General features: G+C 40.1%; 1 protein-coding gene across 1 annotated transcript in view; it reads right to left on the reverse strand.

The window, feature by feature from the left end:
• The window catches only part of fer1l6 (fer-1 like family member 6), a 656,531-nt gene that overhangs the window by 402,858 nt on the left and 238,133 nt on the right, over positions 1–15,540 (reverse strand). The window contains exon 14 of the mRNA XM_034186126.1: positions 5,829–5,937. Within this exon, the coding sequence (XP_034042017.1) occupies positions 5,829–5,937 (109 nt within the window). The remainder of the gene's footprint in view (positions 1–5,828; positions 5,938–15,540) is intronic.

Here is a 15,540-nt window from a genome sequence, read left to right on the forward strand (position 1 = left end):
AAAAGACAGGAGGCAGAGCTGGAGGTGGCAGAGCTGAAGATGTTGAGATTCTCTTTGGGAGTGACAAGAATGGACAAGATTAGGAATGAACATATCAGAGGGACAGCTCAGGTGGGATGGTTTGGAGACAAAGTCAGAGAGGCGAGATTGAGATGGTTTGGACATGTGCAGAGGAGGGACCCAGGGTATATAGGGAGAAGGATGCTGAGGATGGATCCACCAGGCAGGAGGAGAAGAGGGAGACCAAAGAGGAGGTTCATGGATGTGCTGAGAGAGGACATGCAGGTGGTTGGTGTGACAGAGGAAGATACAGAGGACAGGGTGAGATGAAAACGATTGATCTGCTGTGGCGACCCCTAACGGGAACAGCCGAAAGACAAAGAAGATAATAAGGGGTAACGGTGGCAAAAAATTCGACCATTTCACATTTGGATGTATTGCTCTGTGCCCTGAGCGGTATTCTGACGACATGTCTTTCCTGTCGACAGCCCACGCATCCGCAATATTGTTGGGACACGGAACTGTCGATTTATGCGACAAGATGCACAATTTGACAGAACACCGGCCGTGTACACTGCTGTTAGCGCTGTTAACTGAGAGCAAGAGAAAGTTGCATACCGCCGCCACCACTGAAATGGGTGAATTTAAGCTACCATACTGTAAGAGTGTTCCATGATGCAAAAAAAAAAAGAAAAGAAAAATGGCTGACGCACATCCAAAATGTCCTTGTAAGTATCTGATCTTAACCTAACTGCTTTTTAAAATAGCTAACACAAAAAATGTCCTTGTATTTGGTAAAACTATCTGATCTTTTTCCAACTGTCTAATTGATAAAACCATCTGATCTTTTTCCAGCTAATTGATAAAAACTAATCAGCATGATGGAACACTCTGTTTTTATTATGTGACACTACATTACAGACATAAACATTAAAGACATTACGAGGACTGCCTTCTTTCATCTGCGAAATGTGGCGAGGATTCGTCCCATCCTGTCTATGGCTGATGCTGACACTTTGATACATGCCTTTATTTCTTCCAGACTGGATTATTTTAATGCTTTATTTTCTGGCCTGCCGCAGTCTAGCATTCGAGGACTTCATTTGGTACAGAATGCTGCTGTCAGACACAAAGTAGAAGGTTTGACCACATTACTGCCATTCTGGCATCCCTTCATTGGCTACTGGTTTCTGCCAGATCGGATTTTAAAGTTTTATTGTTGGCTTATAAAATTGTTCATGGACTGGCACCTTCCTACCTGGCGGACTTGGTTAAGCCCTATGTATCTGCAAGGCCCTTGCGTTCGCAGGGAGCAGGGCTTCTGTGTGTTCCGAGGATGAACAAAAAGTCTGTGAGGTATAGAGCCTTCTCCTACCGTGGTCCGGCTCTTTGGAATGATCTACCTGCTGTTATTTGGCAGTCTGACACGGTGGAGACTTTTAAATCAAAACTGAAGACCCACTTTTTTAGACTGTCTTATCACTAATTTAATCTGTTTGTTTGGTTTGTAATTTCTTTTTATTCTACTGTGTTTTACCTTTTTATTGTGCTTTTCTTGCTTTTAATTTTGATTTTAGATTAATTTGTGTTGTGAATTGTGTGAAGCGCCTTGGGGTGACTTTGTCGTGAGTTGGCGCTATATAAATTAATAAATTGAAATTGAAATTGAATAAACACAACACTATAAGATTTTTACATAACAACCATGAACGCAACACGGACAGACGGCCGCTTATTCACCTAATTTTGCAGTCATCTCACATAGACACTGACTCAAGCCAGGTTAAGGATTGCTCATATGGTGGTGGCTTCGGCTGAAGGAACAAAAAGTAGGGTACAGTGGAAATCTGGGTTCTTTGTTCCAGGTGTTTGCATGTGACCTGGTCAAGATCCCAGCACTGAGATGACTTTCTGTATCAGTGTAAGAACTTTTACAATACTACATCTAAACTTTGAAGTCCGTTTCCTGTCCATTTCTTTTGGCGATCACTCACCATGATAAAAGAACCTAACAATACAAAAGTAATAAAGTGGATTCTGAACAGAATTATCACATTACATTTGATGGATTTGATGGATTTTCACATGTGATGGATTACTCCACGCCCTGACCACTGTTGGAGTGACGCTGCCTCACAGTTAGCCTCGCAGACCGAATTACCTACAGAAAAATAAACGTGCAAATGATGGAATTGGAATTGCGTCGCCGGTAAAGGTAAAGGTCAATTTGCGACCCTTATAACCAGCATGAATGTCCGCAAATCATCAGACACAACAGGGTTATTCCCTAATTCAACCAGTCGATCGACTGGTTAATCGCGAGCTGAGTTCCAGTTGATCGCATAACACTGGTGCTGTAACGGATAGTGGTGCTATAACAGATTGATACAGAAGGTGGCAGCAATCCACCAATAAGGATGTCGGCTGCCATTAAACATTTCTTCTATGGTGCAGGATGCAGAGAAGAAAAAAATTAAAATGAGAAAAGAAAGTTTTTGAAGCAACATAGCAGCTTAAAGAGCCGAAATAAATTACAATGTGGACAAAAACAGTATGTAAACAGTACAAAAGTCAGTATTTTATTCATTTATTTTTGTGCATTTGTTATGTTTTTGAACACAGTGAGCCGTTAGCTCAGTTAAACTGTGACTATTAATTCTGTGATTTAGTGCTTTGGTTAAAGATGATGACTGTGTTTGAGATTTTATTTTATTTTATTTTATTTGTGCGTTCATTTTGTGTAATGTTTACAAAAGTGACACGGGTGAGCTGTTTCTGTAACAGTTTATACACTCAACAAAAATATAAACGCAACACTTTTGGTTTTGCTCCCATTTTGTATGACATGAACTCAAAGATCTAAAACTTTTTCCACATACACAATATCACCATTTCCCTCAAATATTGTTCACAAACCAGTCGAAATCTGTGATAGTGAGCACTTCTCCTTTGCTGAGATAATCCATCCCACCTCACAGGTGTGCCATATCAAGATGCTGATTAGACACCATGATTAGTGCACAGGTGTGCCTTAGACTGCCCACAATAAAAGGCCACTCTGAAAGGTGCAGTTTTATCACACAGCACAATGCCACAGATGTCGCAAGATTTGAGGGAGCGTGCAATTGGCATGCTGACAGCAGGAATGTCAACCAGAGCTGTTGCTCGTGTATTGAATGTTCATGTCCCTACCATAAGCCGTCTCCAAAGTCGTTTCAGAGAATTTGGCAGTACATCCAACCAGCCTCACAACCGCAGACCACATGTAACCACACCAGCCCAGGACCTCCACATCCAGCATGTTCACCTCCAAGATCGTCTGAGACCAGCCACTCGGACAGCTGCTGAAACAATCGGTTTGCATAACCAAAGAATTTCTGCACAAACTGTCAGAAACCGTCTCAGGGAAGCTCATCTGCATGCTCGTCATCCTCATCGGGGTCTCGACCTGACTCCAGTTCGTCGTCGTAACCGACTTGAGTGGGCAAATGCTCACATTCGCTGGCATTTGGCACGTTGGAGAGGTGTTCTCTTTACGGATGATGCGAAGGAGATGTGTTGCACTGCATGAGGCAAATGGTGGTCACACCAGATACTGACTGGTATCCCCCCCCCAATAAAACAAAACTGCACCTTTCAGAGTGGCCTTTTATTGTGGACAGTCTAAGGCACACCTGTGCACTAATCATGGTGTCTAATCAGCATCTTGATATGGCACACCTGTGAGGTGGGATGGATTATCTCAGCAAAGGAGAAGTGCTCACTATCACAGATTTCGACTGGTTTGTGAACAATATTTGAGGGAAATGGTGATATTGTGTATGTGGAAAAAGTTTTAGATCTTTGAGTTCATGTCATACAAAATGGGAGCAAAACCAAAAGTGTTGCGTTTAATATTTTTGTTGAGTATAAAAATAATACAGAGACAAACTGTGACTATTAATACTGTGCTGTCCTGCTTTTGATAAGATGACAGTGTTTGTGGTTTTATTTTATTTCATTTATTTTTTCATTATTCCCTGTGCAGCTGGAGGACTGCTGCACACAGTCATTAGGTGGCTCAGCAGAGGTAAATTTCTAGAAAGGTTTAATGAATTGTTGCCCAAAATTTAAAAATTCTGAAACGTTCAAACCATGCTGAATATGCACATCTTTTGGATTTCTCCTTTCTTATTTCTTGCCTCCTCTCAGTGCCAGAAGTCCCACTAAGGTAGGGAACAACTTTTCCAACTTTAATTTGGCGTTGTGTAATTTGAGTTGTTCGTTGTTGTGTTGTTACAGGCCAGTCCTAAGCCTACTTTTGCTTATTCTTTGCACATTTACTTCATTAATACATTATTATTGTTAAAACTTTATCTTTGTGCCAGGAAATTGTGTTATTATACAACCATTGGTGCACAATAAATTACGGCTATGCTATGGCGCTCGATATGGCTTGGTAGATCTCGATACACTGTGAATGAATGAATGAATGAACTTAGGTCAACTTAAGTAAAAGTAAAAGTAGATCTTGGTTCACTTAGGTGGCTCTACGCTACCTAAGCAGGGATGGTAGGTTGAAAAGCTTTTTTATCCCATGGGAACTCTCTCTACCCACCCAAGCAGCTCAAGAAAAAAGGTGTATATATAATAATAAGACATAAGAAAAATAAGACACCATATATATATATATAATATTTAGATTTTAATACCTACTCCTGTATATTATATAGTAACATATTTATTGTATATGTTGTTTATTACTCTTAATATTTAAATAATACAGGAGAAGACTGTAGTATAGGTAATTTAGTATGTAGACTAGTAGTAAAATGAAATTATAGTTAGTAGGCTAAGCTATAAATCTGGTATTTTAACATAGAAACAGAAACTGTGTCTTTGGTACTAGGTCTGTTTGGACGATTCTTGGGAACCACTGGAATGACTTTGTTTTAGATGGTTACTTAGAAGACTAAGATGAGACGTACCACTTGGATTCTCAGGGAACATCAGCTGTGATATTTTGGCCATGTGACACTTTTCTCTGGACTTATATATATATATATATATATATATATATATATATATACACACACAAATAATGAATGTTTATGAGTTCAATGGTATGAATATTTCATGAGGTGAAAGCTGGAACAAAACAATTCAATGAGGTGAAGCCGAGCTGAATGGTTTGTTCCAGCTTTCGCCAAATTAAATATTCATTCCATTGAAAGAATGTAAAAACATTCATTATTTGTTTTTATATAACTGCTAAAATGTGTTTGCAAGCTGCCTTCAAACTTGACTTGGGAATTGCAGACTGATGACTTGACAGTAACTTCGTCCCACCTCTCCTGTCACTTGTGTGGTTGCTCTAGGGGTTGGTAAGGTTAGACCTTACTTGTGTGAAGCACCTTGGGGCAACTGTTTGTTGTGATTTGGCGCTATATAAATAAAATTGATTTGATTTGATTTGGTGCTATATAAATGAAAATAAATTGAACTAAATTGAGTTCTTGCATGACCTACATACTCCACAGACATGTTACCTTTGGAGTATACTATACCCATACAGTGCTTAATAAATGTTTTTTCAAGGTCACCTGCACATCACAGAGTGGCCTTTTATTGCCTTTGTGACCAGTTCAAGGCACACCTGTGCAGTAATCATGGTTTTTAATCAGCATTTGGATAGGCCACATCTGCCAGGTGGATGGATTATCATGGTAAAGGTGAAGTTCCCATAAACATGGATTTCAACAAATTGAAAAGAATTTGAGAGAAATAAACTACACAAAGACAAGTTAAAGACAATGCTATTAAAAGGATGAGGAAATGTGTCCGCTCACCAAGGGAAAACTCAAAGCTGATTGGCTTGTCTCCGATCTTCCTGTCAATCATGGTGGCTTCAAACAATGCCCCAAACAGCAGTAAACTCTCCTTGTTATCGTCATCAATCTAGACAGAAACACATCAACATTAATCCATCAGTGGTTTATCCTTTCATTTACTCATTAAAATATCACTTCTAGCTCTTTCAGGCACTTTCACAAACAGAAAATGTGTAAAATGTAAAATGATCAATCATAACTCCATTAACTGTTTATGTTGCCCAAACAACACTTATAATCCAGTCTTGGTATGCTATGAGCTACACAAAACTGTATGGTGGCCATACTATGGTGTACTCTATAGCCAGACAGAGGTTAATGAACAATTACACAAGGGTAAAAATAAAAAAAAAATCCTCCAATCATATTGAAAGGTATATTATTTTTTTTGTCTGATCATATCAAAATGTATAGTTTGGACTATCTGTGCCATGGTGGATTTGTGGTTGCCTCACAGCAAGAAGGTCATGGGTTCTCATGTTTGCATGGGTTCCCTCCGGGTGCTACGGCTTCCTCTCACATCCAAAGACATGCATGTTAGGTGGGTTGGAAAATTTAAATTGTCTGTAGGTGTACATCTGGGTGTGAGTGTGTTTGTTTGTTTGTCTATATGGGACCCTGCGACAGACCACCGTCCTGTCCAGGGTGTACCCTGCCTCACGCGCTATGGCTGCTGGGATAGGCTCCAGCCCCCCACGACCCTTAATTGGAATAAGCAGTTGAAGATGAGTGAATGAGTTTGGATTATCTATGTCTGAATGTTATGGAGTTATGAGGTAAAAAGAGCAAAAATGGTGGCAAAGGTCAGTTTCAGTTTGTACAGGGTTCCAAAGTTAAAGCTGCTCCAATTTTGGTAAAAACTGATGCAAAATATTGGTTGAGTTAATTGGATAAATTGGATAATTTTGACTGTAGTGAATCCTTGTTCTCCAAAGTAATGGTTAGAAAAGCTCGACATCTAGATGTCCGTTGGCTTTCTCCAGCTTCTGGTGTTCTCAGCAGTTCAAGTCCAGAGAAAATGTCACATGGCCAAAATATCACAGCTGATGCTCCCTGAGAATCCAACTGGTACGTCTCATTTTAGTCTTCCTAAGTAACCATCTAATACAAAGTCATTCCAGTGGTTCACAAGAATTGTCCGAACAGACCAATATCAAAGACATCTACCATCGCCTAAGGTCAGTGTGGTTAGCATCTAAGCCTCACAACCATACAGGAAGAGAGGAAGAACTAAGACACTAAAAAAATGATCCTTGATGCCTACAAAGGCATTGGCATCATCAAACACCTCTTCCCAGCAACGTCATGATGCCAGAAGCACTTTACAGGTTTTATAAAGCAGTCTAATCATCTTTAGTCCAATAAACTCACTTAATTGACCCATTTTTTGACGTTAGCTGTTGCACAAAGCACTTAGTCAGCTAAAGTTTTGTGTTAGCTGTTTTTAGCCTGGTACAGAGGAGGCTAATCTTATTTTAGTTAATAAAACTCCACTGTCTTACCTCAAAAATGACAGCTATCATGTACCGCCACTTGATGGAACACTCAAACACCCCATGTCACTCGTATTCCTCCAAAAGGAGTATTTCCTCTGCTTTTGGCCATGGTTGTAGCAGACAACTGTCATGTGATGTGTGCGCAAAAAGGCTTGACGGAAGTGCTGTTGTATGTAGATGAAGAACTGCTAACTCAACTAAGTGATGGTATGGGGGTGTGTTAGTGCCCATGGCATGGGCAACTTACACATCTGTGATGGCACCATCAATGCTGAAAGGTACATCCAGGTTTTGGAGCAACACATGCTGCCATCCAAGCAACGTCTTTTTCAGGGATGTCCCTGCTTATTTCAGCAAGACAATGCCAAGCCACATTCTGCACGTGTTACAACAGCGTGGCTTCATAGTAAAACAGTGCGGGTACTAGACTGGTCTGCCTGCAGTCCAGACCTGTTGCCCATTGAAAATGTATGGCGCTTTATGAAGCGCAAAAATGACAACGGAGACTGTTGAAAAACTGAAGTCATACATCAAGCAAGAATGTGAAAGAATTCCACCTACAAAGCTTCAACAATTAGTGTCCTCAGTTCCCAAACACTTATTGAGTGTTGTTAGAAGGAAAGGTGATGTAACACAGTGGTAAACATACCACTGTCCCAGCTTTTTTGAAACGTGTTGCAGGCATCCATTTCAAAATGAGCAAAAACAATAAAGTTTTTACCACAAAGACAAATATCTTGTCTTTGTGGTGTATTCAATTGAATATAGGTTGAAGAGGATTTGTATTCATCATTGTATTCTGTTTTTATTTACATTTTATACAACATCCCAACTTCATTGGAATTGGGGTTGTAGATATCACAAAGATATTTTGCAATCTCTGGGCTGTCTTTACTTTTCAATGGTTTCAGCCATGTGTAACGACTAAAGACGTCCATTACAGTGAGGATATATTGAAATGTGACATGACCATATTTGATCTTCTACTTTCCCATATCAAGGAGGTCAATCTGATGCCGTTCCTGCACTTCTTTGGCCCGTATGGGCCTTGGAATGTGCACATTTCCAAATCTGGTCTTGTGGAGTTGGTAGCGTCTGGAGCTGTCCAGGGCTCTTTGAACCTTTCTTTCACTAATTCCAGAGTATTGATCATTTAGTCACTGATTCAGCTTTTTTGCACCTGAACCCTTTGTGTCGTCCAGACCTTTTCTTACAATGCTGCCAATTTTCGTTTTCAAAGTCACTTGCTTCCCAGCACATAGTAAGGTCTTTCCATCCTGGCTCAGAGCGTAGAGATTCTGATTCCTCCACAGCCTCACCAAAGCGGTTTGTTGCACTCTTGTATATTCAGCAACAGGAACACTGAACTCTCCCTTGACTTTCTTAACTATGACTTCACAGGTATCCTCAGTCATTGTTTGTTGTTGTTTGTATCCTGTGCATAAAGCCCAAAGGGTACTGGCCACAAATATGGTTAACAGTAGAGCTGTCAAAATATGTAAAATAAATATTATTTTTAACTGCATATATCTACTGTGTAATATTGTATTATTTTTTTGGTTAAATGCATGATAAACTTTCTAACAGGCCTGGAAGCAACCCCATGATGCTAATATGTTAACATTCATAGCAAAAACTTAGTTTGCTCAATACTGAGTCAATGGACCTGGGAATCTGTGAAATGTCTTACCTGCTCCTACATGAATACATTAATTTGCATGGGCGCAATTTGGTGGGGGATAGTGGGGACATGCCCCCCCAATTTTTCAACCAGGGGGGACAGAATATGGTATGCCCCCCCACCTTCTGACATATATGTGTGTACTTGAAACATGCTATGCCAGTCTTATGTGCAAACCATGTCAGTCTTATGTGCAAAACCATGTCAGAATAGTATCTTTGTTTCTGCAAGTTTGTATTTTTAGCAGCATTGACTTGTTTACAACACCTGTTTCTTGTTTATCACATTCTGAATTTTCTGGGACTGCATTTGCCCAGATTTGAAACCAAAAATAGTTGCATCTGGGGACTAGTGTCTACACATAAGTATCAATGGACCATTTGCTAATTTACTAAATTCTGAAAGTTAGAAAAGGAAATCAGAAAAGCTATCTGAGTGTCATTAGTGCCACTTCAAAAATTAAATTCATGATAAGTAATTTATCCTAAACTTATGATCTGTTGTTTTTTCAAACTTATGCAAAAACAAATCTTGAGAAAAAAAATACAGTATGATATCGTTAATAATTATTAAGAGCCTGTTCTTTCATATTTATGAATACATTTTACCACATTGCAGTTGTTTTTTAATGAAAAGTCAACCTATCATTCTTTTTGAGTTCTACACATGTGGTGATACCTTATTTACACCAGGATGTTAATAAAATCAATGCTGGCTATTCTCAGAATAAAGTACATATATTCACAGTTTCAAATTGTATTAAGTCAAATGGTGTCCACTTTATGGTCTTCTCAAAACATTAAAATTACTGTTCTGGATGGTCAGAATGGATCTGAGCTTATCTAGAAACCATTGGCTTCTGAGGGCCTAAAGCGGCCCCCAGACCCCCGGCCTATGGGCTTCGGCCCTGCAGGCCGAACACTTTGTACCCCCCCCCCCCCCCCCCCCCCCCAATTCTGGTTCTAGATCACGCCCTTGTTAATTTGACATTTAATTGTGAGGCTGTCATCTCTGGTCTTTCTTTGCATATCTGGAATTTACTAGTTTAGCTTATCATTTCTAATCAGACCATTGTTGCTAGTGCTAACTCAAAAGTTTGGTCTCAGCACTTGCTGCTGCTGGCAGCCATGCCCCTCTCACACAGACTCTCTGTTTCTGTGTTATCTGATCATTTTTTTTAGTCATTTGTTGTGTAATTGTGTATGTACTTATTGCAGTACTTTTTTATATACCTTTCCTGGCTGAGGTCTCTGTGTTTAATGTAACACGTCGTGTGCACAGCCGTCATTTCCAGCTGTCAGTGAGTCTCTGGCCTGCGATCAGCTGAGAGGTGGCTTACCTTGCTGTGTGTGCACACATGTGGCTGGCCGCTTCCGATCCGTACATACATATCAGCATTTCATGCAAGTGTGCCCCCACTGCACACCACATATATGTTGCTTGGCAACGCCACAGTCATGGAGGCACTTCACAGCCAATTCAAAAGTGATTGCCTGCACACTATTTTCGTGCTGACTGCGCAAATGGCCCCACATTTCCAATGGTATTGGATGTTCATGTGTAGTACTTGGAAGTTGGCAAACACCTACTGAGAGAGGGATCGAATGGGCACTCACAGGGTGTCTTTTGGCCGCTGGTGTGCGCGAATGGTTGTGGTAACAGGTATATGAGGCGTTAGAGGCAGTTTCAATTTTTCACGAATGGCATGCAATTCCTCCTTCGTGCGCTAGTGAGCTTCAATTGTGCTATGTGTGAAGGGGCCCTGAAGCATGTACATTTGTCTTGTCAGCCCTATTCCTATGTTTCCCTTTCACTACACTTTGTGTGCTTGCTTGCATGTGTGCAAGGTGTAGATGCACACATGTTGTAGTGCTGGGTTGAAAAGATCGACTTGATGATTTTAAATCGATTCTCATTTTCATTCCCATAGATCGATTAATATATCCTAATATATACAGCCAAATATATGTGTATATATATTGTTGCCAGCATTATAACAGCGTGCCTGAAAAAAGTATGCTGCAGTTGGGCCTTTGCGCAAAAGCAGCATGTCCACAAGTTGTTCAGCAACCTCTGTCAAAGTCATTTAAAGATCTTCAACACATATCTACTTGTCTGACCCCTCTTTTGTGTAAATTCTCTCAATTCTCTCAATTCACATCTGTAATTTATTCCTTGCTCATATATTATTTGACCTCCCCACTTATTATTGGGTAGGGGGGGGGTAAGATATCCTGACCTGGATATTCCCCCCACCCCTGAAAAGCAAGTCTGCTGTAGCATTATCACCCATTTAATCCTACCCAGATTTATACATGGCTGACAAGTGGAAAACAACATTGAAAGTGTATGTCACAGGGATGTGGTCTTGCCCTTGAATGTCTAAGGATATCCCCCCCTCCACCCCCCCACCCCCTGCATAGCAAGTCTGCTGCAGTATTATCACACATTTCATCCTACCCAGATTTACTCATGGGTGGCAGAGTGAAAGCAGCATTGATATTATGTCTCAATGATGTGGTCTTGCCCTGGACTGATTGTATGTCATGATCTGCCCAGTGTCTGGGTTTTCAGCTTGGTTTTGTCTGTGTCCATGTCCTCTGTCTTTCATTTTCAGTTAAGGTTGCTTTAGTCACTGGTTTTATTTTGCATTCTTAACACTGTAGTCATTGCTTGTAGTTTCTGTTTGTTGTACTTTTGCCAATGTTAGTTCCATTCTAGTTTTGGCCCCAGCCTTTAATTCTCTTGTTGATTGCTTTTCAGTTCTCACCTTTGTTTTCTTGGTTTTGCTTCTTTGCTCCTTCCATGTGTAGATTTTTTTGCATTATGTTTGGGACTCACCTTCCACTTTATTTCTCCCTGCTTATTGTTTACTTTTCCGCATTCTCTTGTACCTGTTCGCTTCACCTTTGTCTCTTTCTTCCACCCCTCTATTTCTCTCTGCTTAGTGTTTGTTTTACTGCACTCTCTTGCATCTGCTTGCCTCAGCTTTGTCTCCTTCCTGAACTGTCTCACACACCTGTTTTCACTTTCCTTAATCACACCCTGTTATTTAAGCCTAGGATGTTTCTCTGTTCTCTGCCAGTTTGTTTTGACCTTGTCTGCATTCCAGCCTTCTTTTGCTCTTGACCATTTGCGCTACTGTGTAAGTCCCTGTTTTTGCCTCAGCCGTTGTATTTGGACTCACTGTGCTTTTTTCAGCTTTGCTTTTTTTTTTACTCTGATTTTGCCTCTGCCTCAACAGCTTAACCCAGCTAGTTTTTGACCATGCCTCAGCCACATGTCTGCCAATTACCTTCGCCACGCCGACTGATAACCCATGTACCGTACCTGTTTTTATCTAGATAAAGCCTTTTGTTACTCCACCTCCCATTTCTGTGAGTCTGCATTCTGTGTCCTGAATGCTGTTCCTTCCTCTCCATGAATCCTGATATTGTAGGCCATTTGATAGAAAACCTATTCCCATCTTCAACACATCTACTTGAGAATTGTCCGTGTTTAATTCACACAGTAGGTTTTTTTTTTTCATTCCTCATAACGTGGCATTTCCGTGGGACAGTGCACAAAGGTTCTTTAGTGTGGACTGTGGGAGAACCTTTCCCATAGCTGCGTTCTTCTCCTGCAGTGAGCACTGCAGGTGGGAGTTTTGTAGGGGAGACTGCCATTTCCCCCCTGAAAATTTTAAAATTTATTACTCTCTGAAACACTATTGCCTGCATTTTGTGGGCCAAATTTTGTGAAGTAGTATTAATATGTTGCATAACTAGACAATCAGGTATCAGCCCAAAAACCGGTTATAATAACACTAACCCAAATCCATATTGAATCAAATTGAAATATTCAATTCTGAATCTTAAGAATCGGAATCAAATGATTCTTGAAATATGAATCAATACACAGCCCTAGTGTTAATTACAGCCCATGGAAACCTCCATGAGGATGTATAGTTTTCACCATGTGTGTCTATCTGTCCATCCATCCATACATACCTGTCCAGATGAAAATGCCCATCCCATAGCATTTCTGGGAATAGCTGGGAATCACTTTTAAACATGACCTGAGCTTGCAAACACATTTTCCATTATAATGAATATTGTTACAATTAAGTTTGACCAATGCAACATCTAAGTAGTTTATTATTATTATTATTATTATTATTATTAATTTCAATTACGCTGGAATGTTTAACGTTGTTCTGATGCTATGATGTTTCTTTTTTCTAACAATTTCTATGGTTTATTATATACTGAACCAAATTATTACATTTTCTTCCCCCAAAAAGTGCCACACCCTCATTTTGTAATCAATGTTGTAATATGTAGCAAGGTATTACAAAATGCATCAAAGTTTATTACAAAATGCAGTCAATAGTATTATTGCAAAATGTGGCATTATTAGGATAATGAGGTGAAAATTTATTACATTGTTACATGTTACACCATTATTACATAATGTGGCCCTACACAGATGAATATTGTAGCGAGAAGCTTGTTTTCAACTCCAACTTCCTGAATTTGCATCAAGCAAAAACCACAAAAGTTTCTTAAAAGAGAAACCAAACTGTGGCCAAGGTCTGGAACTTGTCTACATGCCAAAAGATGTTTTTCTGAGCCCAACACAGGATCGGAAGGTGTCTTAAAACCGACATCTTTATCGGGATTTACGACCTTCAAAGTGTTTTCTTGGTGAGGAGTTGGCTTGTTATCAGCTCTACAGCCAGATGGCCAAAGAACCCTGTCCATTTGGAAAATACAAAGCCCCCAGTTGGATGAGTATGAACAAACTTTTCCCCAAAATCCCAGAACTCTGTCTTACCAACAAAATTCCACTAAATTCATAATACAGATTCAAAGGTTCAAAGTACAAAGGTCAATGCATATAAACATTGCGCATTCCCAGGATCATGGCGGTGAAGTACGGTCAAGTCTGTCTGTAAAAATGGAAACGATTACAGCAGTTTCTTCGTGCAAGGGGTTTATCAGTCACAGGGCGAGTAGAAGAGCTTCGAGCTTCAGTGTGCCGGTAAAACCCACGGAAAAAGAGGAGATCCAACTCCGAGCAGATCAGTTTACTGACAAGTCGACAGCATTGGCTTACTCGGTCCACTCGCCGACCTCCCGAACGGTTCGCTCAGTAAGTTAGTGCATTTATAAGAATTATATAGATGAATCTTATCACAGGCTGGCACTTCAAATATTTTTTTTATTTTTCTTCTGCACGTGTGTATCGTGGTTGCCGTCACCCAGAAAACTACACACCAGTAGGAAGCTCGTCAACTTGCAAACAAAAATCAAAATATTATCATAAATAAAGTTCATGACACGCTTAGAACAGTCGTCACTCCAGTTGAAGTTAATTCAAAGTGATTAAGAGAAGCTTAACTCTAAACAGACAAGCACTGTTAAACCAGTTCAAATCAAGTTTAAGTTAAAGTTTGCTGGCTGGTGCAAAACTGATGACTACATTTAAAAAAATGTAGGAGTGATGAGTTCTCAGCAGTGCATAAACTTTATGTTCATCTGTCTCAATATTTTAATTTTGATAATAAATTATATTTTTATCCATTATTCCTATTTCCATTTTTATTTACACATTGTGTACATTTGGTCACCGTTTCTGTCTGACATGCAAAGAATGAAAGAATGAAGTGAAATAATGTCTTTATTATGGTATATACTTTTATTTTATTCAGGAGAGGAGAAAGGAATCCATCACTGGCCACCGTGTATGCCCTGCAACATATCATCTCATCAGTGGAGAGGAGAGGGACCTGCAGACAGGCTCCTTATAACAAATAGAATAGAACAGAATAGAATGCTTTTATTGTCATTATACACAAGGTACAACAAAATTAAAAGGTAACTCCCGAAGTGCAAAGGTGTAAAAAAGTAAATATAAAAAGACAAATAAGAATATACGAGTATATATGTATTTACAAAGGAACGAGTAGGTATATATAAATAGAAGTCTACACTATTCATTGCATTCACCTTTATAAAAAAAAAAATGCAATGAATAGTGCAGACTGTAGGCTAATGTGCATTCAATACCCGTATTGCACTTGGATAGAACATGTTGTTGAGTCTGGATGTGTGGGCCTTGATGGACCGGTACCTCTCCGGGCAGCAGTGAGAACAGGCTGTGCCCGGAGTGTGAACCATTGAAGCTGATGCTTCTGGCCCTGCGCAGACATCTGGTATTATAGATGTCTCACAGAGAGGACAGCTGCACTCCTATGATGTTCTCTGCTGACTTCCTGACTCTCTCCAGAGCCTTCTTGTCAGCCTGAGAGCAACTCCTGTACCACACCAAGATGTTGTTGGTGAGGACGCTCTCTACAGAACACCTATAGAAGGACAGCAGCAGTTCCTGGGACAGGTTGACCTTCCTCAGTGACCTTAAAAAGTACAGACGCGGCTGTGCCTTTTTCACAAGGGCATTGATGTTGGTGCGCCATGTAAGGTCCTGAGAAATGTATGTTCCCAGAAACTTG

Source organism: Thalassophryne amazonica, chromosome 14, assembly GCF_902500255.1.
Source record: "Thalassophryne amazonica chromosome 14, fThaAma1.1, whole genome shotgun sequence".
In the NCBI taxonomy this organism is placed as follows: Eukaryota; Metazoa; Chordata; class Actinopteri; order Batrachoidiformes; family Batrachoididae; genus Thalassophryne; species Thalassophryne amazonica.